Source organism: Panthera pardus, unplaced genomic scaffold, assembly GCF_024362965.1.
Source record: "Panthera pardus isolate Hobbes unplaced genomic scaffold, ASM2436296v1 HiC_scaffold_7, whole genome shotgun sequence".
Lineage (NCBI taxonomy): Eukaryota > Metazoa > Chordata > Mammalia > Carnivora > Felidae > Panthera > Panthera pardus.
Window position 1 is genome coordinate 49,236,490 of NW_026527002.1, and position 25,673 is coordinate 49,262,162.

Sequence of the window (25,673 nt, forward strand, 5' to 3'; positions counted from 1 at the left end):
GAAGAATTTTCTTACAGACATCGTGATCATTATAGTAAGAAATACATGTCGATAATAGATTCTCATGAGATTAGTTTCCAGTGTTGTTTTATATTTTTCTTAATGGACTCCATCCACCATGGAAAAAAATATGATATTTCTCTCTCACAAAAAGTTGTATTAGAAGGGGTGACATAATGTGCGGAGATAAAGAGGAACTTCAGTTATGGGGGGGGGGGGCATTTCCCTCTGGTCATTCAGGTCAGAAGTTTAATCACTAGGCAGTGAAGCAGAGACATGATGGTTTGACCAACCCCAGATGAGCCCAGGAGCAGAACAACAAAGGGAGATTGAGAGTAGAGTTGGCATAAGGCTACAGATGGAGGTAGGGCTCAGATCTGAGAAGAAGGAGGTGAGCTCTATGGCTCAGCAAGCACTGGGGCAAACAGTGTCTTAGAGGATTGACAAGGGGCTGTTCACCTCATGTGATGACTATTTTATTTACTTCAGAATGGTAAGGTTCTACCACACACACCTTCTGAGTGGCAATAGAAGAAAGAAAATGTACCCTTTGTCAGCTGATCCTGACCTGTAATCTGGAGTTGATAATAAAAATGAATCCGTTCAGGGGCGCCTGGGCAGCTCAGTCAGCTAAGCGTCCGACTTGGCTCAGACCACGATCTCACGGCCTGTGGGTTCAAGCCCCATATCAGGCCCTCTAATCTGTGTCTCCCTCTCTATGCCCCTCCCCTGCTTGCACTCTGTCTTTGTCTCTTAAAAAAATACACATTAAGAAAAAAAGTTTTTTTTAATTTTAAAAATGAATCAATTTTAATAAATGAATTTAAAAATAGTACAAAATTTTTATACGCTGTTTTAAAATTGTAGTTACGTTGAATTGTAGTAAAATGTGTGACCATTTTAAGATCATTGTCCTTGAAAAGTATCTTTTAGCATTTATTCAGATACAATATAAGATTTATTAAGATACAAAGTTTGTATTTTTGCCTCACCCAGAGAACCTATAAAATGCTGCCCTTATAGTATGAAGTACAGTATTATTTGAAATGAAATTAGTAGCTTATAACAGTGCATCACAAAGCAATGACTTTTTTCCAAAATGTTAGGTCAATGCCAGGTAATCACACACATTAAAATTTAACGTATAACAGAAAATAAAGGAACTCAGAAATTCTGTACCTGTTTTTCTATGTCCAAATGCTGATAAATAGTGGCTAGACTCTAAATATTTTGGGGAATGCTTTTTGAATGGTGTTGCCAAATTTTAAGCATCTCTTTAGGCTGTAAATCATGCATCAAGATTTGTGGCCCCTCCCCAAATATCTTTTCAAAATTTGTTGTCGAGTATGGGAAAGGAAGTTGGGATTTGAAACACTGCTCTGCTAAGAGGTTGACTGGCTGGAGTTGCCAAGCAAAAGAATCCAAGTTATAAAGCTCTGGTCTAGGAGAAGGATTACAGAACATTCCCTTAACTAGAACGCCTATTGATTTGCCTCTCTGTAATTTCTTGTATTTATCAGAGAGTTTCTGTATGACCCTACAAAGTTACCTCTTACTGAGACTACTTTCCCCCAGGAATAGTCCCCTGTCTTGTTAGACCTAAGTTTCTCACCTTATTGTGGGAGTATTCATAAAGTCTGATAGGTGGAATCAGCTTGAATTGAATTTTAGGAGGGAAACATGTTTAATCTGTATTGTTATGTCCTATCATGAGGTTTCAGATCAACACAACAGACAAACTATTGCTTCCAGACATCTTTAACATGGAGTCCCAGAAGTGGAAGTCAGCTGATGCTGAGTTGCTTAGTTTGATTTCTGAATTCACCACTTGGCACACAGTCTGAACTGTTTACCAAATGTACCAAGCTATGAATAGAACTACCTTCAGGCAGGAGTTCACTTATGCCCAATCTAGGTGATGTTTGACCTGGATCTGTATAACAGGAATGTTTTCCATAGGCAATTGTTTAGTTTTGTGTTCTTTTTCCAATTTGCTATCAGCGATCTTGCAATTTTTAATGCCTTGACAGAATCCTCATTCTTCCCTACTGCCTTTGGTTTTTGACAACTCTAAATGACTTTGTTACAAATCTTGCCTTCATAGATGATGAAAAATAATTAAGGTGCCTACAATTAATCAGTCAACTGGACGGTTAAGTCAAAATCTCTGTGAAAACTGTTAAATTCTCCATTTTTATGTCAGCAGCGGATCAAGCAGTACAAAAATGTATAACCATTTATATTCAACCAATATATGGCTCAGTTAAATAAATTGCTAATCAGAGGGAGTCTTTACTTCCATGTGTGTTGAAAGGAATATAGGAAGCTTAGCCAGTAAAGAAAAAGACCAAAGACGAACAGGTAGGAACTAGATTTACTTGTGATTTAGGAAATGCCTCCATTTTCCATGCATAGGTAATATTATTCTCCTCACCCTGTGGTGTGAGTAAGGGGGAAATAATGAGGAAATGAGAGTGAATAAGTAAACTAATAATAAGGGAACTTAAGTGAACACACTTTTTATAAATATTGCCTAGTGTTGGGCATTTGTACCTGAAACTTTTATAAACTTTTTAGATCTTTCTGTATGTTTATTCAAATGTTTATACTCACAAAATCTTTTTTTAAATGTTTATTCACTTATTTTTGAGACAGAGAGACAGAGAGCCAGCACAAGCAGGGGAGGGGCAGAGAGAGAGAGGGAGACACAGAATCTGAAGCAGGCTCCAGGCTCTGAGCTGCCAGCACAGAGCCTGACGCAGGGCTTGAACCCACGAACCGTGAGATCATGACCTGAGCTGAGTCTGCCGCTTGATTGACTGAGCTGCCCAGAAACCCCAGTATACTCACAAAAATTTTAAGATTTTGATCTCATAGTGATATGAGATGTTGCTAGGTAATGTTCATCCAGAATTCCAAGAGAGTTACAGTAGAAGAAATACTTCTCTCTCCTCTCAAATGTTTGAAAATGTTCTTCTAACATTGCTATAAAGACTTTGTATAAATTTATCACAAGGCCAGAGCATGGGTTGGAATAGCATCCTTACTACTGCCACTGCCCTAAAGGACGAGAAAGAGAGAGGCCTTCATGAGAAGCGCTAATTCTTGCCCACTTTCAAAGATCCCTAAGAGGCATGTTTCGTAGTGGTCAGGGTAGAGAGACTTCTGTTTTCTGTGTCTTCCGCCGCATTTGCTGCCTACCAAACAGCCTTCAAAATGCAGCTAAGGTGTCTCTTCTTCTGTGAAGGCTTCTCTGGCCCATGTAAGTAGCGTTGTCACTCCCCGTTTTATGTCACCAGAGTGACCAGAACGAATCGTCAATATGCTACTTATTCCACTCTATTGCATTTATTTGTTTTTCTTGTCTGTATTATCCTCCCTATCCCCTACCACCAGCCTCTGAACATCTGAAGAGCCAAATGCATGTTTTGTCTAATTCTTACCCAAAGATCCTAGGGAAGCGTCTTGCACACGGTGCCCAGTAAATACCTGAATGAATGAGGAAATGAAGGAACGTGTGAAGGCCACCGTACATTAGAAAGGGAACTCTCTGAATGATTGAAACGTAATGGTATTTCATGTACCTCTCTTTTCCCTGGCCCTACACAGCTTTTGGTAAATGTCGCTCATTCTAGTCTCCCTAAAGGGAGATCTGTAACTTATTATTTGATCATGCTTAACTTTATCAATGAAATAAAGTGCTTTCTTTTTATATGAATATTTTAGCTTTTCTTTGAAAATGGCATTTCACATGACTTTTAAAACTTGTATAGATGGTATATAGGAGGTATATGAGCATTCCTTTTCTAAATTTTGGTAGTGTCTCTCCAAAATGTTTGGCTTATGACTGACTCCATTTTATTTCGGAAATTATACTTTCGGGGGTGACCAAATGCCAGTAAGTTACAAATCAGATGAAATAATATTTCCTGTTTTCTCTGAGGCTGAGTTCTTGTGGTTCTGTCTGAAGTCATCTCTGAACACTGACTACTAAAATTTCTTGTAGACATTTAGTAAGAGTTTTGGATTCCTGGTGATAGCTAAGTGAAGATTTACATAAGAAGTATGTCATATAATATGGAGATAGAACAACTGTGCTAAAGTTCTTTGTTATATATGGAAAAACAGCTCGTATCGGCAGCCTCATTGTCTGATACTGATATCAGAAGGTTCTCTTAAGCCATGTTATTTAGCAGTTAGTAGTATGGATTATAGAGTCAGAAGACCTGGGTTCAAACCCTGGATTTGCTACTTATGACATTGGACAAATTATAAACTATGCATCAATCTTCATGGGCTTAAATTCTGGTTTCATTTCTTTTTTTTGTTTGTTTTAATATGAAACTTATTGTCAAATTGGTTCCCATACAACACCCAGTGCTCATCCCAACAGGTGCCCTCCTCAATTTCCATCACCCACATTCCCCTCCCTCTCACCCCCATCAACCCTCAGTTTATTCTCAGTTTTTAAGAGTCTCATATGGTTTGCCTCCTTCCCTCTCTGTAACTTTTTTTTCCTTCCCCTCCCCCATGGTCTTCTGTTGAGTTTCAATGTGGAGGTTCCTCAAAAAAGTTAAAATAGACCTACCCTATGACCCAGCAATGGCACTGCTAGGAATTTACCCAAGGGATACAGGAGTGCCGATGCATAGGAGCACTTGTACCCCAATGTTTACGGCAGCACTTTCAACAATCACTAAATTATGGAAAGAGCCTAAATGTCCATCAACTGATGAATGGATAAAGAAATTGTGGTTTATATACACAGTGGAATACTACTTGGCAATGAGAAAGAATGAAATATGGCCTTTTGTAGCAACGTGGATGGAACTGGAGAATGTTGTGCTAAGTGAAATAAGTCGCACAGAGAAAGACAGATACCATGTGTTTTCACTCTTATGTGGATCCTGGTTTCATTTCTTAGTAATCTATATAACCTTGGACAGTAGATTTATCCTCAGTGTCCCTCAGTTTCCTCATTTATTTTTTTTTTCAGTTTTTTAATTTATAAAATAAAGATAGTAACAATAGTATCTCTCACATAAGGTTGTGCATTTATTAAATGAGTTGATGTGCTGGTTTGTACAGTCATTTAGAAAAAGGCCTGGCATATAGTAAGTGGGACATACGTGTTAAGTTATTCCACTAGAATGCGAGCTGCGTGAGGAGCTGATTGTCCACTTTTGTTCACTGCTATATCCCCAGTAATAGAATAGTGTCTGGCGCGTGGTAGGTGCTTAACATATACTTATTGAATTAGTGTGTATCACTTTTCTTGTCTGTGAGATGAGAATAATGAGAGTAGCTACATTGGAGAGTGTTCGTGAACATTAAGTGAAGAAATGTTTATGAGGAACAGAACATTAGCTATTACCATCATCATCATTGTTATTGTATATAAAGGGCCATAAGTAATATTAAAATCCACATATTTTTTCTTTCCCTTATCGTCTAGCTATTCTGCTTTTATGATTCATAACTTTGATCTTTAGGCTTTTTTTCCTTCATTCCTCGGTCAAATCTTATTACTGTTTTTTTTAGCCTACTCAAGAAATTAATTTGCTTACTTCCATGGACATTTTCTGTCATAAGATAAAGGCAAACATCATCCTAAATCTCATTACAGAATAATGGAAATGCTGATCATTTAATGTTTCCTTTTTTATCTTCTTATACCTTAAACATCCTTTGACTTCATCAACCTTTGTGAAAGTTTTGGGTTGACCAGCTGCTAACGAGTACGGTCTGCTTTTCACTTTGTACATCTGCTGAGTAAACACCAAAACTGTCTTTGAAAACTGAAATCACCACAGCTTACAATTTATTTGTACCGTGTTGACATTAAGCCGGGGATGGGAGAAAAGATTGTATATTTTGGATTTCACATTCAACTCAAGGGTAATTGCCCAAGACTATTAAATGCTTTTAGCAATCTGAAGTCTGTAGAAAATGTTGACTACCCGGATTTTTTCTCCCATGACTTAAATGCAAAGTTATTTTGTTACAGAAAAAAATGTATATATTAGGGTTCTGAGAGTTGGCTTCTAATTAAATATGTATATATATGTATATATATATATACACATATATATAATGTAATATTTTTATGGATACATATTGTATATATGGATATATATATTATATATCCATAAATATTTCTAGTTAGCATAGAATTGTTGCTGTAAGGGAGGAATGGTTCACAGTGGCAGAATTGACATCAATTGTGAAGACTGAGGTAGAGATGAATCTTCATGTTTTTAAAGCAAATGTGTATCAAAAGGTTAATTCAGTCTGTAGCATGGCTCTATAACCTATTCTGAGCAATTCCTGTCTCTTCTAGCAACCAGCCATTTCTGGGCTGGCTGGAAAACACTATATAGTCCCCTAGGAATACGTTCTTTCTTTCTTTTTCATATCTACCTTTGGACCTTGCTGCTTGTTTTCTCCACTACTTCTCACAGGGACTTAGTTCCTTTTCTTCCTTTCCCTTTGTTAGTAATTTACACTCTCAGCATCACCTACATCATCTCTAGCTTAGAAAAGGGCAAGTTGTGCCAAAGGCACAACTCTGTTCCTGATTGAACTAATCTGTAGTCTAGACACTATGTAACTATTTCACATAATAACCTTTTTATATATTCACTTAAGTGACCAAGTCTCTATTTCAGAATAAATTTAACATACTTTAGAATTTGGGTGATTTTTTTTTTTTGAGAGACAGTTTTTAAAAAATGGAGATATAAGTGACATGTAAGTTTCTAGACCCGTCAGAATTGATGGCTACGTTTTGATTTTAAAAAGCAAATATAGATTTATAATTGGTATACAGTTAGAATAAACAATATGGTTTTAAAGATTTATTTTTAATAATGATTTTACTTATTTTGAATCAAATGATTATACAGTTCATACTTTATCTGTTGTCTATTTTTGTGTAAGTATACATGGTGTGAGACACCTGTGGTATAGTACACAGGGCATTGGAACTGAAATCGGATCCTCTGAATGTGAGTCTCACTCTGCTACTTTCTAATTTAACAAGCGATTTAATAGTATTAAATCTTTATTAGCTCATCTATAAAGAAGAAGTAATGACATTCTCAGGGTTGACATAAGAACGGAGGGGCATAATTAGTGTGGGATATGTTTCATATTCAACAAATAGAATGGTATAATAGTCTATGCAAGCTATATTTATGTATCTTTGCTTCAGAAAGATGATTTTTATATTTAACAGTGGAATCTATTTTCAAGGCCACATTTTGCTTTTATTATTTTTTTTCACATTTTGCTTTTAGAAGGTAATTTATTGTGTATATTTGTGACTCACTTTTTCTCTGATTTATTTTTGGATGAATAAGAAAGTTATAAATAATTCAAATACTGGATTATAACGATTCTGGAGTTACACTTAGTTTTATATAATGAAACTATCTAATGGCCCATCATTTGAGAACCACATCCAAGGCCATTTGAATATATATTCTTGTGTGGAGGAATGACATTTTTCATTTTTTATCAGTAGTTTCTTTTGTATGTAAATTTTTAAATTCCTTTGGGAATGGCAGTACTTATATCATAATGGAATAAGAAATAACCAACTGGCTGAAAATAGATAAACCAGAAATATTATATGTGTGTGGGGGTGTGTGTGTGCATGTATACATTTATTTATTATACATAGGCAAGCAATTGAGCATAGGACAAAAAGAAGTAGAATTGTGAATTTTCTTGGTAAGTTCAGTGTCATTCAAGACTAGAAGTCTCTAGCCATTGCTGCGCTTTGTCTCTCTAATGCCCATATGCCAACATTCTACATTTTCTTTAAAGCTATCTTCCTTGAAGTAGGTGATTTTCTTCTCTCTTTAGTGCTCCCTACTTGCCCTTATGCCATTCTTGCGTCATTTATCTCTATCTCGAAGATTCTGACTATAGGAAAAAATATCAAGAAGCTTCCCAGGACAACCCTGTTCTAAGACTACATGAGAGAAATTATGCTCATATGGAAGTAGATGCATCTGGACTATGGTAGACTAACTTCTTCATGGTGCAGAAAGCCAGGTCATTAACACAGAGAAGGCAGGGTCCAAGCAACTCAGGCATGCCCACGGTTTCAGGTTTTGGATTCCTTGTCCCCACGCAATTACTAGTGAGAAACTCAAGATATACCCTTCCAAAGTGACTTTGTCCCTGGATGCCAAAATAGAAGTTTCCACACCTGGCTGGCTTATTTTCCTAGGATTTCCCTGTTCAATCCCTCATCCTTGATACTTTCCTCTTGACCACAACTTGACACACACATGTGCCCACATGCACACACATACACATACATGCATACATATTCCTGAAACAAGACTGCAATTGATGCAGTAACTTCATGGGCTATCCTCTAATGTTTTATTTCATTTTATTTTTTAGGATGGTGATCAAAACTTAAGTTATTTTCAGGACTCACTAGGAATTTGTGACCCACAGTTTAAGAAAAAAAATTAGATGACTTTCAATAGTTTTTTTCAGCTTGCAAAACTCTGTGATTCTTTTCATTCTTATAACAAAAATTTCATTTAATAAAAACGTTTCTATTCTCTGAGGAAAAAGCAATATGGTATGAAAAAGTGCTCTTAGAATTTCTGGTTTTTCAATGTTCTATTGAAATGCTAATATTTTATGAAAGTGTATAAGGAACAGGAAATTGAACTAAGAAGGAGTCGTAAGAATACTAATAAGAAAGGACAAAAATCTGTCAGAAAAACAGAAGCAAGAACCTGGGATAATCCTAAGTATAAACTACCAAAAGTTCTTATGTCATGGCATGCTAATTTGTACTGAAAGTTTCCTAGTTTTTAGAAAGATTTGAGAGGATTATTACTTGAATGCATTTTTTTAAATGCTTATTTATTTTGAGAGAGTGAGCAGGGGGAGGGGCAGAGAGAGAGGAGAGAGAGAGAATCCCAAGCAGACTCTGCGCTCAATCTCACTAACCTGGAGATCATGACCTGGGTGTAAATCGAGAGTTGTAATTTAAAAGACTGAGCCACCCAGGCACCCCCTACCTTTTTTATACCTTCTAAATTGCGGTGTCCAATGGCCAGAGTCATTAACATACATAGAAGGCCCTGAGAGAGTGCAAGGGAGAGGGGCAGAGGGAGAGAGAGCGAAAATCTTAAGCACACTCCACACTCAGGGCAGAGCCCAACGTGGGGCTCGATCCCTCCACCCTGGGCAGAAATCAAGAGTAGGTAGCTCAACCGACCTAGCCACCCAGGTACCCCGACAGCCCTTTTTTAAATTGCAGACTACCCTATCCCTCTCTTAATTTTTCCCTTTTGCATTTATCCCCCTCTTAAAACTATATAATTTACTGATTTATTGTGTCTGTCTCCCCCTACTAGAATGTAAGCTCCATGAGAGCAGGGATTTTTTATCTGCTCAGATCCTTACTGTGCCCTAAGTGTTTACAAAGGTACCTGGCATATACTAGGAGCACAATTATATTAATTGCACGAGTGTTTGAATCTCCTAGTACATCAAGCGAATAACTTGTACATATACACTACTTAGGAAATATTTATTGTATGAAAGAAAGATTGTAGATTGTAATATTTGCATTTTAGAAAACACTTTTGAAGTCCCTTTTACACATACCCAAGAATGAGGGCAAGACATGGTTACGACTGGAATCTTTGTACCCTACCTTCCCAACCCCCACCCTCCATAAAGAAACTGAGAGGTTGAGTGGCTTGTGTAAGCCACAAAAAGTGGGGCAGTCTTCTGACTCCTATTAAAGTAGAATTGTGGTTGCTTTATATCCTGGGCTAGAGATTTGCAGTTTACAGAATGTGACATGTTAATTTCACTTACAAACTTTTGTTTCTAGTACGTTTGTCTGACTTCCAACTTCATGTTAAGGGGATGTCTTTTTTTAGATGTTAAAGCCTTACAGTGTTTATTGTCCTTTTCAGCAACAATAGGTAGATTATTTAGGGAAAGAAAACATTAAACATTCTGGAAATTAAAGCAAAGTTTACAAGCGTCAGAGTACTTTGTTAGTGTCCGTGCTTTTTCAGGCTCTTGAATTTTTTTTAACCTTTTTTCCTCTGTTGACTTTTTTTTTTTTTTAAGACATTAGACAAAAGAAAGTTTTAATTCTAGGCTTTCGTGGAATCTGTTGTAAATTGGGGAGCCTTGTGTTACGATTTGGAGAAAATGTCACTATTTCCTGGCTATGCTTGAGGAGCGCTAACAAATTGTAAGCGAAACTGAGGAAAGGGGAAGTACCACTAATTTGCCTGATGTATTAGCCATCTGCGATGCCTAACGCAGTGCACGTAATTAACACCACCGTCTGGCCTTAAGCACGCGGGGGAAAGAGGAGCGGGTAGCAGGGGCCGCTCTGGGTCTCGGAGTTGCCCAGAAGCAGAGGCGCGCGCTCCGGAGCCACCAGCCCGCCGCCGCCGCCTCCCCCCTGCGGCTGCTGATTGGCGGGGACCACAGCATCAGCAGCATCTCCCGGCGAGGGGAGGGCGGCGAGACTCAGGCAGCCACAGCCTCCGGGATCCTCAGCTCCCTCCCGGCGAGACCTCGGACTTTCGCCCCGAGCAGCCCCGTCTCCACCCGCCACCGCCTCGATCCCCTCCTCCCGGCCGGCCCCCAGCAAAGTGGAGGGCTCGGCAGCCGGGAAAGCCGCGTCTGGTCCGGACCGGGTCGGGGAGGCCGGGGCCAGACCCCCAGGGTCCCGCCGCACCGTCCCGGCCCCCGAAGCGCTGCGGTCGCCGCGCCCCAGCCGCCAAGACGCCTCGTATCTTGTACCGCGGGAAGAGCGGGTCTTCGTCCAAGATGGGCCGGCAGGGCTTGGGGGGCGCCGGCGCCGCGGGGCGCTCCATGCAACGCTCCCAGAGCCGCAGCAGCCTCTCCGCCTCCTTCGAGGCACTGGCCGGCTACTTTCCCTGCATGAACTCCCTGGAGGAGGAGGAAGGAGGTGAGGCCGTCTGTGGTTGGCGTTTCTGCCCGTTCACCCCTCGCTCCTCGGTGGGTGGACGGTTCGCAGGGGAGGGAGAGCCCCCGGTGGCAGGGTCCCTGCCCCGCTCGGCTCTCGGGGACTGCGCGCGGGCGAGCGACCCCCGGGCGCGCCGGCCGAGGCGCCAAGTTCCGTCTGTTGGTTATTCCGAGAGCTCCAGGGGCGCTGACTTGAGAAACGGCTTTCCTAGTGAAGTTCATGATCAAGTGCTTGCGAGTTCAGCGAGGATGTAGTCTGGTGGGAGGCAAGGCAGCGGCCGTGCACCCCGCTCTGGTTTCTGTTTACTCCCGCAGTCTCGGTATTAGCATTTGGCCTCGAGGACAGAAGTCTGTAAAAATTAAAAGTAGAGGCAGCAGCGCAACTTTGAAACCGGGATCTCAGCTCGTGTAAACTCAAGATCCGGATGAGGGGAAGGGTGATACAATGGACAGGTCCAAGGTTGACCGTACTAAAGGCGGGTTTGTACTCTTGGACACTGAGAACTTTGTTCACAGGCCACAGTACTGTCAATGTGACCACGGGTTGTCTATCTCTGGTGTAAAGGGATGCCATTGTAATTAAGCTAAAGAGAAAAATGGGGGAGGGGACTCATTGTTTTAAACTCTTCACCAAATGGTTTCAAGACCTTCCTAAGGTTTTAAATAACACAACATAGGTTTTCTTCATGAAGAACTTTCCTATAAGATTTAACAACTAACAGAAATATATATAATTTGTAACTCACAGTCCGAATGGACTGCTAAATAATGGCATCCCAACATTTGAAATACTGTTTATTAATTTATTGATATGATAGTTGCAAACCGTGTTCGACTTTACACGCATATCCAGAGTAGATTAGGTATCATAATCATGTTAACTCTATTATTGTAGGTAATAGAATTTATTTTGCTTTTATTCTGTGACAGTCAGTGATCTCTTATCGGGATATCTGCACTGAGTCCTGATTTAGAGGAAACTAACTACCTGTTGGAAGAAGAGGTAGAAATAGATTCCCCCCCCCCTATTTTTCCCAGTGGAGGGGCAGGGAGGTGGAATCTGGGAGGATGAACAATGTCTGGAAAGTGGTCTTCAAAAGAATTCACTAGATAGAGCTATCCAGATTTCTTCTAGCTTATTGTTGCAGTATCAGTTTGCTATATAGATCAATAGAGTTTTGATAGGGTGCTTCCCTATATAAACACGACTTTTAATTTTCAGACTAATCCTTTGCTGTTTTTGTTTTGTAAAAAAATTTTTTTAACGTTTATTCATTTTTTGAGAGAGAGACAGAGCGTGAACGGGGGAGTGGCAGAGAGACAGGGAGACACAGAATCTGAAGCAGGCTCCAGGCTCTGAGCTGTCAGCACAGAGCCCGAGGTGGGGCTCAAACTCATGGACCGGACCAGACCGTGAGATCATGACCTGAGCCAAAGTCAGAAGCTTAACCGACTGAGCCACCCAGGTGCCCCTGCTGTTTTTATTTGTACATTTACTTGTTTTCTACAAGTAAATGTTTAAAGTCTCAGGAAATGTAAACAAGTCAAGAAATTAGAAACTCACACTGGATAAATGAATGATCATGATTGTAGCTGAAACTTTCAGTATTTATTATGAGCCAGGCACTGTTCAAACAACTTAACTGTATTTATTCTTTTAGGCCCACAACAGCTTTATGAGGCAGTATTTTTATTATCCCTATTTCACAAAGAGGAAACTGAGGCAGAGAGAAGTTTAGAAACTTGCCCAAGGCAGTAGAGTTACATCTGAACCCAAGCCGTCCACAATACAACCTGTGCACCCAACTCTGGGCTATACTAGACTATTATTTTCATATACTTGCCAACAGTCACATGCCTAGCAAGGGGTGAAGCTAGAACTCAAACCAAGGTGTACCTGAAAATACATATTTAAATATAATAATTTAATTATAGGCTCATTTCTCAACTTTTAATTTTTACACCAAATCTTCAGTCTTGAGTTTGCTTCAGAGAAACTATCATTATTCTTCCCTAAGTTATAACTAGAGTTGTTGAGTTTACAAAACACCATCCTGAAAAGACAAGAAGAGCTTATATAAACATGAAAACTTTCAGAACTGAAAGTACATGTATTTAATCTTGGGTTATATTGACTGTCCCAAAGGGGAATCTTATATCTACACAGGGAAATTGAAATAGATCTCTGTCCTATAATACGGCTTATTGAGTTGCCAAGACAAAATCTTTCAAAAGGCAGCCATTGTTTTTAAAATTAAGCATATAGTTCTCTACAGGTAACTAGAGAGGAAGCACTCCCCATAAAAGAGAGGTCTTTCCACTGGTCATTGATACAGCCAAGAAAAGAGATCCTAACCTTCCTCTTTGATTTGGCAGTATTTCTACCATCCTTGAAAGTCCTGAGGTTTTTTTAGGGTGTTTCAACATACCCTGCAGAGTTGCAAAAGTTCAAAATCACTGCCCTGGAGCAGTGTTCCCTACATTTTCTTTTTCTATTGAGACACCCACAAGGGATACGTGAAGTTCATATGGATAACATACTCTCATAAGCTGACTCAGGAATATAGTCATAACTATGAGATCCATTCTAATTTATAAAGGAAAGTAAATGCATCACAACAGATGATTTTCACACCAGTTGAGAACAACTTGTCTAGAGATCAGTAGTCTAACTAATTTGACTGATGGAAGTGATTTTAGTCTGATTTTAAAGTTAGTCTTTTTTTTTTTCTTTTTGGTCTTTTCGGATCAGATATAGTATAAATAACTAATCTCAAATGTACTCTCCACTCCAGTTCGATATTCCCATTTCATTCTTATAGGGCACATCCAGACATTACCATTCACACATGAAGTACCAGGAAGTTTATTTTGAGAGACCACGTTGTTTGCATTCATTCCTTCATTCAAAAATATTTAGTGAGGCTATTTGATGTGTTAGCTATGGTAGTCCCTGAATGACTGTATATGTTCCCCACCCTTGTAGAGCTTACAGTCTAATGGAAGTAGAAATTAATAGGAACAACTATGGAATTGTAACTGTGACCAACGTTAGGATGGCGAAATACAGAGTGCAGTAAGAGATTATAGGAAAATCTAATTTAAGAGAGAAAGGCATCCTGAGAAAGTGAGAGCGGAACATGGATTTGAGCATCGGTGACAGCTCTCAGTCTCTCGCCTGCTGGGTGCACCTGTGAAAACCATTTGCTGAGAGCCCACAGCAAGGAAGTGTCAGAGCTAGGGTCTAAATCCATAATCTGGCTCTGGAATTTATAATCCTAACTACTCTGTGTGTTGTTTCTTCATGATTACACTACATTTCCTAGTAATGTGCTGTGGAGTTGACGACGAGGTACAGTACAATAATAACAGTTACCAATAATAATAATAGAACACATTTTACGTGCCACATTCCTTTGATTTCATGACAATTCCGCAAGGAAGTTATTATTTTCAACATTTTACACGTGTGAACGCTGAGATTTAGAGACGTTAAACAACTTGGCCACGGATTATACATTTCAATGGGGCCGACTTCCTTGAGGATGAAAGGGTCATTCCTGTAAACAAAATAAGATTCTTGATTGGTCTTTGTAGCATCACTTTTGTATGCTTGCAATTCTTTTTTATGTGTTTTTGGGTCTTTTTGTTTTGTTTTTGCTTCCTTGTCCCTGGATATATTCCCAAGACTCCAATCCTCTGAGCAGCTTTTTTTTTAAGTAAAATTAATAATAGTCCCTAACTTGTTACTTAACAGTTTATGAATTATGATTATTTATTTTATCACTGAACCCTATGAGATAAATATTAACTTCACTGTGTAAACTACTTGGCCTTGACATGGAGTCCCCACGTGGAATATTATTGGATGTAGAATTTTTAACCATTACATGTAATTCTAAGAAAGAAGGAATCATTTCAAGGAAAAGTTACCATTCTTAGTAGGACAGGCTTCCCCACAACTTGCCACTCATGGGTTCAAGGGCAAATGATTATGGTCTTATAACGGAAGAACATGGCACATTTTCTAACACTTGGTAGATCTGGTTTCTCAGAGGCTATTTAATGTTACCTCTGGTTCAAGGCTAGTGGTTCTTGTTCAGTTATGTACGTGTAATATGTGATGAATTTGATTTGCTTGATTTTATGGCCTGCCTTCTTCAGTTAAAATCTGGCTTTGGCAATCGTACGGAAGAGATTCTATCAACTTAGTGCTAGTAACTGAATTAATTAGTTCATTTAATTTATTTTACATGCCACTAGCTTGAAAATTATATTATAGGAAAACCATCCAAGAAACAGGAATAGTTTTTACCAGAAAAACTGAGAAAAGGTTTTTTGCATATGATAATGAAGCTGTGAGGAATTAATTTAAAAGGAACTACAGGGACTAATAGTAATACCTATTTAATTCACCCTCATTCTTTAAGAGACCGTGCAACAAATAGGAAGAGTATAAAAAATACTTTCTTAGTCTAATCTTTGTATATGGCAAAATGATACATTTAATTCTTTTTTTTTAAGTTTACTTATTTATGTTGAGAGAGAGAGAGAGAGAGAAGCAGAGAGAGAGGGGGAGAGAGAATCCCACGCAGGTTTCGTGCTATCAGCACAGAGCCCGACGCCAGGCTCAAACTCACGAACCGTGAGATCATGACCTGAGCAGAAATCTAGAGTCTGACGCTTAACTGACTGAGCCACCCAGGACCCCTATATTGTTTTTAAATTTAATATGTGATCTAGACTTTTTAAAATTTGGTGATCATAGTTTTTGCACATCTTGACAATGCCAATATTGGGGCAGGACGTGGATAGTCAGTTTTAGTCTAAATATGTATCTTTTCTTAGGAGATACTGTTTTTCCTAGATTATGATTGATTATATATAATACATCATTTCATAAATGAGTCCATATCATATTCAACAGTAGCACAACATTTTTAAAATTTTTTTTTAACATTTATTCATTTTTGAGAGACAGAGAGAGACAGAGCAAGAGCAGGGAAGGGGCAGAGGGAGGGAGTCACAGAATCCGAAGCAGGCTCCAGGCTCCGAGCTGTCAGCACAGAGCCCGACACAGGGCTTGAACTCACGAACTGTGAGATCATGACCTGAGCCAAAGTCGGATGCTCAACCAACTGAGCCACCCAGGCACCCTGATAGCACAACATTTTTACATTAGGTTTACATTCTAGGCAGATACGGTGAAGTAAAAGATTTTGCAATTAAAGAAATAAATGAAAGAACAGTTTCATTCAGAGTACTTATTAAATATTACCTATTTGTCTGAGATTCAGAATTTTTCATTGGTAAGTGTCCAAACAATATCTTTAGAGTAACTTAAAACTTTAATACAAAAGTCAAGTTTAACCCCAATTTTCTTTCATCCTGCAGTGAGCCCACTAAATTCAGAACTAGAAATGGGGATGAGCTTCCCTAGGGAGACATCTTGTGTATAATGACTTACGAAAGAAACCCACTAGAAGGTGGTAATGGCAACATCCCATTTGCTGCCAAAGACTATGGTTTAATGTAAATACTCTGTTGCTCTTTAAGTAGGCCCTTATTAATGATCAGACAAGATCATTCTATACAGTTGTTCCTATCTCTAACTCTACTGTAACAGTGTTTGATGGGGGGGGGGGGATTTACCTAATGCTGTGTATGTATATTATTTGAACAATTGAAGAAAAAAGCTAACATAGAAATGATAGTACCAGTTTAAGTTTTGAAGGATTATTTCTTAAGATGAAACTAAATGAAAAGACTGTTTATTTTAGCTATTTCAGTGATCAACTGTTCTCTTACTCTTGTCTGAATCATGGGCCAGGCAGTAACCTACATCAGTGAGGCAGGCCAGATGTAATACAAATGGGAAAAGCAAGGACTCTGAAAAGCTGGAGAAAGCTTACCCATCCAAAAAGAAATGGTGAACGCTCTGTTCAGTTCATTGATGCCAAATTGGGTATCAGCCCAGGGTTGGCAAACTTACTTTTATTTTTTCCCTAAGAGAAAAGCTATAAATCTGGATGCTTACTTAAAATCTTTAACTTTTACAATGTTGGCACCTAAATGAAAAAATATAAACATTATTTGGGCCAAACAAAACATAACCTGTTGACCAATGTGTTTCACCAGTTGGCAACTTCTGTCAGGGAACTGCTTTCTTCCTTCCCATTCTTATTGTCACCTTGATAGTTTAGGACCACGTTTGCTCCCCGTTAAAATCTTCTGAGAGTCTCCCAACCTGCTCTCTACCTTCTGGGTCTCCCCACTGCAGTCCCACTTCATTGCCCCCGAATCAGTTCTCTTAAATATGACCTTGATCTTGACACTGCTCTTCCTCCAAAAGCTTCAGTAGATTCCTATCTCCTACTAAATAGTGCCTTTAGCCTGACACTCAAAATCTTTAACAACCAGTTCTTATATACAGCATAGCTTCCCTGGCTTCTAAGGCCTTTTGGGAATCCAGTAATTCAGTAAAACTCAGCCTTCTTGCTCTTTGCCTCCCAAGTTTTTGTTCATGCCTTCCTTTCGATTCTTGTTCTACCACTGTATCTGCATGATATCCAGTTGCCTTTCAAAGCTCAACTCATATCTTCTCTATGAAGTCTTCAGAATCCGTTTAAGTTTCTGTAGGCAGAGGAAAAGGTGAATGGGCATAGACCTGGGTTTGGAGTATTAACTCCACCTTTTCCTAGTTGTGTGAACTAAGCAAGGTACTTAATGTCCTTGAGCTCTAGTTTCCTCATTTTTATGTGAAATGTGCATAATAACACTCACCTTAGAGAGGGGTTGTGCACTGCATTGTCATGGTTATTATTCTCTCCTGATCCCATATCAAAATGTGTTAACCTTTTTCTGAACTAGATCTGTGCTGTCCAATACAGAAAGCACTAGTCATGTGGCTTTTTTAATTGAAATAGATTAAAACCAAATTAAATTGTAAATTATTTCCAGAGTCACATTAGCCACATTTGGAGCACTCAGTAGCTACACATGACTAGTGACTACCTTACTGGACAGTGCAGAATTATCGAACGTTTCCATCATTCACACGAAGTTATGTTGTTATATTGGACGGTACGGCTCCCAGTACTTAATAGCACTCATATAGCACTTAGAATATATTGCCTTGGATTGTCATTATTTATTTACTATCTTAACTCACCTACTAAATTGTAAAATTATATAAGGAATTATGTGATCAAGTATTACATATATTTATCTCCCACAGTGCCTTACACCAAGTAAGTACTTAGCAAATATGTAGTGAGTGAATAAAGGAATAAGTATCTGATTGATTTCTGTGTTCATATTATGAAATGGAAAGAAGCAATTAGAGCTGGAAGGGACCAAGTTGCTTAAATAACTGTTTCCAATCTTGCAGGTACAAGAATGCTTGAAAGACATGTGTTCTTTGTGCTACACCTAGAAGTTGGGTATACTTAGCTCCATATAAACTAGACACATATTTTTTTTTTACTATAAACTATAAACGAACCATGTATATGTAGTATGCTTCATTTAGGGTGCCTAGTTGTAATCAACAGAAACCAATTCTAGCAGTTTAGGTGGAAAAGATATTTGCTAAAGGATATTGGATAGGTCACAGAATCTTTAGGAAGATTGGAGATCCTGTGCCAGAGGTTAGGAACGTTGTCCCAAAACATACTGCGGAACTAATCCTAGCGAACTAATGCCGCTGCTTGGCGCAGATAACACAGCTTACACCATTGTCAACCTTCGATGTTGAATCACTACGTACTGTTATAGGACCTTCCTGGAAATTCTGTATTGCGGCCAGCATCCTCATTAGAATGGGAGCCCGTGGTGTCTCAGCTTCTTTGCTTCTCTAGCTTCAGATTCAAAGTTTGGGGTAGTAGTGTCTAATCCTCAGTAGCAGAACCTCAGTCATTGTTCATGCCCTATCTGCCAGGCAGGCTGGAAAAATGATACCCCCAAATTTTAGCATCTACAATTGAAGGATGGGTTTTTTTTTCTCATACATAGGAAAAGGGTTCAAATGCTAGTGACCCAAACCATTAAGAAATATCGACTTAGTAATATAAAATAATTACCAGGGGAAAGCCCCTTAAACTTAGCCTAATTACCTATTTTTAATATTTTTAAATACTAGTTTGCTATTGGGTTATTTTCCTCTTTGCTTGATAACCATAAGCAAATAGGAAAAGGGGGAAAAAATCTATGAAAGAAGCCTGAGGTAAAGACTATGGCTCTCTTACTTTTAACTTTTTCTATAGATTTGGCTACCCAAATATCCATGCACACTCTTATTTTCCATACAGATCATAGTCGGTCTCTCCCTCTAGAAAGACAACCTTAAAATGCCATTCATTTACTGCATGCAAATTGAAATCTAGGATGTTTGAATGATGTGTAGCTGTCTTTCTTATATCCAGATGGGGCTTTCCATGTTATAGTGACCTATAAACCTAAAGGTAAGTCATCTGTTTACAATACATTCAATTTAAATGGTAGAGTAGCAACAGGATAATGAAAATCAAAATTCTCATATAGAAGAGAGAATAGGAAATACAAAGCAATGAATTGTCCACAAGAGTGATCAAATCCCACTTGGAAGGAATGGCAAAGATTGACAGTACAATACGTTCCTTGGTTTATTTATCTGGCATCCTTGGTTCTGTTTTCTGGAAAAGTATTTCTTTGTCTTTATTCTTCATTGACCACAAAGATTTGCATTGAAAACGAGGCTGTATAGTATTCACTGCCTGCTTCTTGCTAGTGCACATTGGGAAACTCAGTAGTTACCTTAAGAGTTGAACAGACTTGGGGCGCCTGGGTGGCTCAGTCGGTTGAGCGTCCAACTTCAGTTCAGGTCATGATCTCGCGGTCTGTGAGTTCGAGCCCTGCGTCAGGCTCTGTGCTGACAGCTCAGAGCCTGGAGCCTGTTTCAGATTCTGTGTCTCCCTCTCTCTCTCTGCCCCCCCCCCTCCACTCATGCTCTGTCTCTCTCTCTCTCTCTCTCTCTCTCTGTCAAAAATAAATAAACATAAAAAAAGTTTTGTTTTTTTTTTTTTTTTTTTAAAGAGTTGAACAGACTTTTCCAACTGGGCTTAGTTTTTCAAAAGTTCAATAGCTGTACAGTCTGTTTAATTCCAGTCAGTTTCATTTATGAGTAACTTTAACCAAACACCTCATTTGACAAAGATTTTAAGCCTTAAGATTCTGTTCTTTTAGTTTGTAGCCTCTGTGCTCTGCCCACTTCCTTTGCTCTCAGTTTAATGGCATCTACCTTGATGTCATCTGAAAACAATGGGTTTGTGTGGGAAGGCAACGCCTTAATCCATTTTGGCCAGCAGTCTCTCTCAGCTTTCGAATGGCAAGACCCCACTTATTTATACATAATTTTCTTACTGCAAGTTTAGAATGATTTCACATTATTCCAGTTTTCAAAAAAAGATTTGTATGGCATTTTATAATTTTTGAAACTGTCACATAGATTATAGTATCAGATCTTTATTCATCACTTCTCGGGCCTATTTCTGGGCCGTGTTCTATTTCATTGATCTACTTATCTATTCTTCCACCAATACAATATTGTCTTGATTTCTGTAGTCTTGAAATTTGATGGTGTCAGCCTCCAACTTTATTCTTTGTTTTTAATATTATATTGACCTTTCTGGGTCTTTTGCCTCTCCATAATAAACTTAAGAATCAGTTTGTCAGCATCTACAAAATAACTTGCTGGCACTTTGATTGGGATTGCATTGGGTCTATATATCAATTTGAGAAGAACTAACATCTCAACAATATTAAGCTTTCATATCCACAAACATGGAATATCTTTCCATTTATTTAGTTCTTTGATTTAATTCATCAGAGTTTTGTAGTTTTCCTCATATTATACCTAACATTTTATTTTTTTATATGCTAATATACATGATATTGGTTTTTTTATTTCAAATTCTGTTTAGTCATTGCTGGGATATAGGAAAGAAACTGACTTTTGTATATTAACCTTGTGTTTTACAACTTTGCTATAATTATTAGTCTAGGAGTTTTTATATCTATTTTTCCACATTTTCTGCATAAACATTATACTATCTGTGAGCAAAAACAGTTTTATTTCTTCCTTCTCAATCTGTATAATTTGTATTTCTTTTTTTTTCTTTTAACTTTTCTTTTTTTTTTTTTTTTTTTTTTTTTTTGTGGTCTTATTGCATTAGTTAGAATTTCCAGTATGCTGTTGAAAAGGAGTTAGAGAAAGAACATACTTGCCTTGTATTGAATCTTGGTGGGAGAGCTTTGAGTTTCTCACTATTAAATTTGTTGTTGGCTTTAAATTTTTTATAGAGCTTTTTTATCAACTTGAGAAAGCTCTATTCCTAGATTACTGAGTTTTTATCATGAATGCATGTTGGATTTTGTCAGATGCTTTCCTGGGTCTACTGATAGGATCATGGGCTTTTTCTTTTCTAACTTGTTTGTGTGATATATAACATTAAATAATTTGTGAATACCGAACCAGCATTGCATAACTGAGATAAATCCGACTTCATCATTTGACTTGCTAATATTTTGTTGAAGGTTTTGAGTCTGTTTTCCTGGGAGATAATGGTCTGCAGTTTTTGTTCTTATAATAGCCCCTTTGTTTTACAGATGAGGATCAAGACACAAAAGAGTCAAGGTCCTTTTTAACTTCGCAAATCCATAATTTTTCACTCTATATTTAATACTATTTGCTGTGGCGTCATTTGATGAAATCTCCACTTTTTGCTATGGATAGATCCAAAGTGACATGTTGAGAGATAGAAATGCAAATATATATAATAAGGAATAGCTATTTCTGACACATTTGTTTGAATTTTATCATAAGTATACTTTTTTTTCATCTTTATGGTAATTTTTTAAAGTTCTTAATTTTGATTCTGATACCATCTTTATGGTAATTTTTTAAAGTTCTTAATTTTGATTCCAGTATGGTTAGCACAGAGTGAGTGTTATATTAGTTTCAAGTGCACAACGTAGTGATCCAACAGTTCTATGCATGACTCAATGCTCGTCCTAAGTGTACTCTTTAATCCCCATCACCCCCACCCACCTCCCCTCTGGTAACCATCAGTGTGTTCTCTATAGCTAAGAGTCTGTTGTTGGGTTTTTGTTTTTTTCTTTTTCTTTTTTTGTTTTTTTGTGGTTTTTTTGGGGGGGTTTTTTGCCATCACGTTCATGAAGTCAGAAGTTAGCAATAAATTAACATTTTCCCATTTTTCATAATAAAACAACAAAGCATGAATTGGTCTGAATCTCAACAATGTTCATAAAACAGTTTATTTTAAGTTTATTTGGACATGCAGTGAGAACATGAGATGAGGTTTCAAGTCACTGGTTACTGTGGAATCAGAAATTAGTGTCCAAAATACTAAAATTTTTTTTTTTAACGTTTATTTATTTTTGAGACAGAGAGAGACAGAGCATGAATTGGGGAGGGGCAGAGAGAGGGAGACACAGAATCCGAAACAGGCCCTGGGCTCTGAGCTGTCAGCACAGAGCCCGAGGCGGGGCTTGAACTCATGGACCGCGAGATCATGACCCGAGCCGAAGTCGGCCGCCTAAACGACTGAGCCACCCAGGCGCCCCCCAAAATACTAAATAAGATGGAAGGCAGGCTGCTTTGAGAAATAAGCATAGGCTTTGACATTGCTAGGGTTTGGGTTCAAGTGTAACATGTGTCACTTGCTAGCTGTGTAACTTAGGCAGTTTCCTCAAAAAGAAAATGATAGTGATAATAACCACCAGGTAACACTCTTATGAGGACTAGAAGCAGGTAGATTTTACATCCAAACGTCTCCACATACAAGTAAGTCAAGACACAATAGCTCTTTCTTTCCTTCCTTTGATGTGAATTTAGTAATTGAATTTTTCCCAACTTTTATTGTGAAATATTTTAAACATTCAAAAAGAGCGTAGTAAAGTGAATGATTGACCAGTTTTTCTTTGACTTTATCTTCCGGTCTCTTCCCTGCTTCCCTTTCTCTCTCTCTCATGCACACACAGTATGCATTTTTGCTGAGTATTTGAGAACAAGATAAGATAAGCATGTATCTCCTAATTAAAAAAACTACATAAACAATAAAATTAACAAAAAATCGCTATCATCTAATGTCTCTTCCTAACGCAGTTTTTTCAGTTATCCCCAAATTGCATTTTATGGCTTTTTGTTATATTTTTTCCTCAATGCAGGATCTAGTCAAGGCTCATTCATTGCATTTGATTGTTAGGTAGAATCTTAAACAGTACTTTTACCTGTTGTTGTTGTTGTTTTTCCATGATACTAACTATTGAAGAATCCAGACAAAGTTGTCTTATAGAATATCTAACAATCTGGATTTGTTTGATTGTTATCTCTATTCCCTGTCTTCCCTGTTAACTGGACATTAGATCTAGAGACATGGTTAGTTTCGGTTTAAATGTCACAGGTGAGGGGGTGCCTGGGTGGCTCAGGCTCAAGTCAGTTAAGCACTCGACTCTTGGTTTTGGCTTAGGTCATGATCTCACAGTTCATGAGTTTGAGCCCCACAGGGGGCTCCGCACTGACAGTGCAGAACCTGCTTGGGATTCTCTCCCTCTCCCTGTCTCTCTGCACCCCCCACTCGTGCTCTCACTCTCTCTCTCTCTCAAAATAAGTAAATGAAAACTTAAAATTTTTTAAAAATAAAATAAAATAAATTAATGTCACAGGTGACATAAACTTTATACATCCATCAGTAGACACATAATAAGTTTTCTGACTCTTAGGTATGCTCATTTTGATCACTTGGTTTAGAGATGACTGCCGCTTTCCTTCTAGGGAGGAGGAGATATCTTTCCCTTTATAATTACTAAATAATCACTGAGGTAATACTTTGGTGCCATGTGAATATCCTATTTCCCCAAAACCTTTCATCAAATGATTTTACTTATTTATTTTTTAATTTTTTAAATGTTTATTTCTTTTAGAGAGAGAGAGGGAGACAAAGTGTGAGTAAGGGAGGGTCAGAGAGAGACACACACACACAGAATCTGAAGCAGGCTTCAGGCTCTGGGCTGTCAGCATAGAGCCCAATGCCGGGCTCGAACTCACAGACTGTGAGATCGTGACCTGAGCCAAGTTGGATGCTTAACTGACTAAGCCAGTCGGGTGTCCCTCATCAAATGATTTTAACATCCAGTACTGATCCTTGCCTGAATCATTACATCAGGAATAGTAATTTTTTTTAATGTTTTTATTTATTTGAGAGAGAGAGAGAGAGAGAGAGAGAGAGAGAGAGAGAGAGAGCGCGCACCAGCAGGGGAGGGGCAGAGAGAGAGGGAGACACAGAATCCAAAGCAGGCTCCAGGCTTTGAGCTGTGTCAGCACAGAGCCCAACGCGGGGCTCAAACTCACCAACCGTGAGATCATGACCTGAGCTGAAGTCAGACACTTAACTGACTGAGCCACCTGGGCACCCTGGGAATACTGATTTTAATTTAATTCTTATCTGAAAGACAGCTGAGCTTTTTTAAATAAACTATTTAAAAATATGTATATTAACTTAGTCCCTTTACATTATGCCATATGGTATAAATTAATTTAGTATTGATAATTTTCATACACTTATTTTTTACTGATGGCATGAAATATTTTTCTATTTTTCTATAGATGAGCATTTTCAACTTATTCATTGTTTTTTAAATAAAAATAAGTGGTTTCATTAATGGTATATTTATACTATGGTGAATTCTAGTACTGCATATTAATTTCACATGCAAAGAGCAAACTAAAATGAGTTACAGATGAAAAAGGATGTCAGAAATTAGAGACATCAAAAATCTGTCTCTATGAGGAGACTAAGGAGATACGATGACAAAATATACTGTGACATGGATTAGAAAAAAAAATTTAGATTAAAAACCAAGGGGATCTCAGTAAAGCATACATTTTAGTCAATAGCCATGTATCAGTATTAGTTCATTAATTATGACAAATGTACCATAGCCATGTAAGATGTTAATAATAGGGAAAAATAGGTGTAGAGTATACTGGAATTTTCTGTACCATTGTACCAATTTTCCTGTAAATCTAAAGCTATTCTAAAATTAGAAGTTTATTAAAAATTATATTAATGTTTTTAAAATCTGAATCTGAAGTTTAAGAGCAATGATTAAAATTTCTTTAGGCATACTAATAAGATAGAAGCGATGAAAGCAGTTATAAAAAAAAATACCAAATGCAGAGTTTTAATTAAGAGGACTGTATTCAAAGTGATAAATATTTAAATGATGCTGAAAAAAAGAAAAAATTACAAAACTTAGAACCCATTAGTTTCAAGAGAATGGAATACTGTGTTATGGCTAGTGTCTGTGTATCTCCCAGAATTAGTTAGGTTATGCTGTGATAACAAATGACTCAGAATTATCAGTGGCTTAACTCAAAGAATTCATGTCTCACTCCTTCTGCATGTCCATTGAGTGCCATACTTGTGGCTGTGCTCAGGGACCCAGGCCAGTGGAGGTGCCTGTTGCTATCTGCTTCCACATAGAAGAGGGGGGACATGGTGACTCTCGCTTCAGCTGTTGAAGCTTCTGCCCTGAAGTTACAAGGGCCAGTTTTGCCCGAATCTCCCTGGGCTTAGCAAGTCACATGACCACACCTAACTTGGCGGGGGAGGGGGGGG

At 38.2% G+C, this 25,673-nt stretch overlaps 1 protein-coding gene across 50 annotated transcripts in view; it reads left to right on the plus strand.

Annotated features, from left to right (window-relative positions):
- Positions 1–25,673, plus strand: part of RIMS2 (regulating synaptic membrane exocytosis 2) — a 601,231-nt gene that overhangs the window by 557,808 nt on the left and 17,750 nt on the right. The window contains exon 1 of one of the 50 annotated variants that reach the window (XM_019467928.2): positions 10,219–10,978. The exons of the other annotated variants lie outside the window; for them this stretch is intronic. Coding sequence (XP_019323473.1) covers positions 10,837–10,978 — 142 coding nt within the window. The 5' untranslated portion in view covers positions 10,219–10,836. Of the gene's footprint in view, positions 1–10,218; positions 10,979–25,673 lie in introns of those variants that run through there. 50 annotated transcript variants of the gene reach the window in all.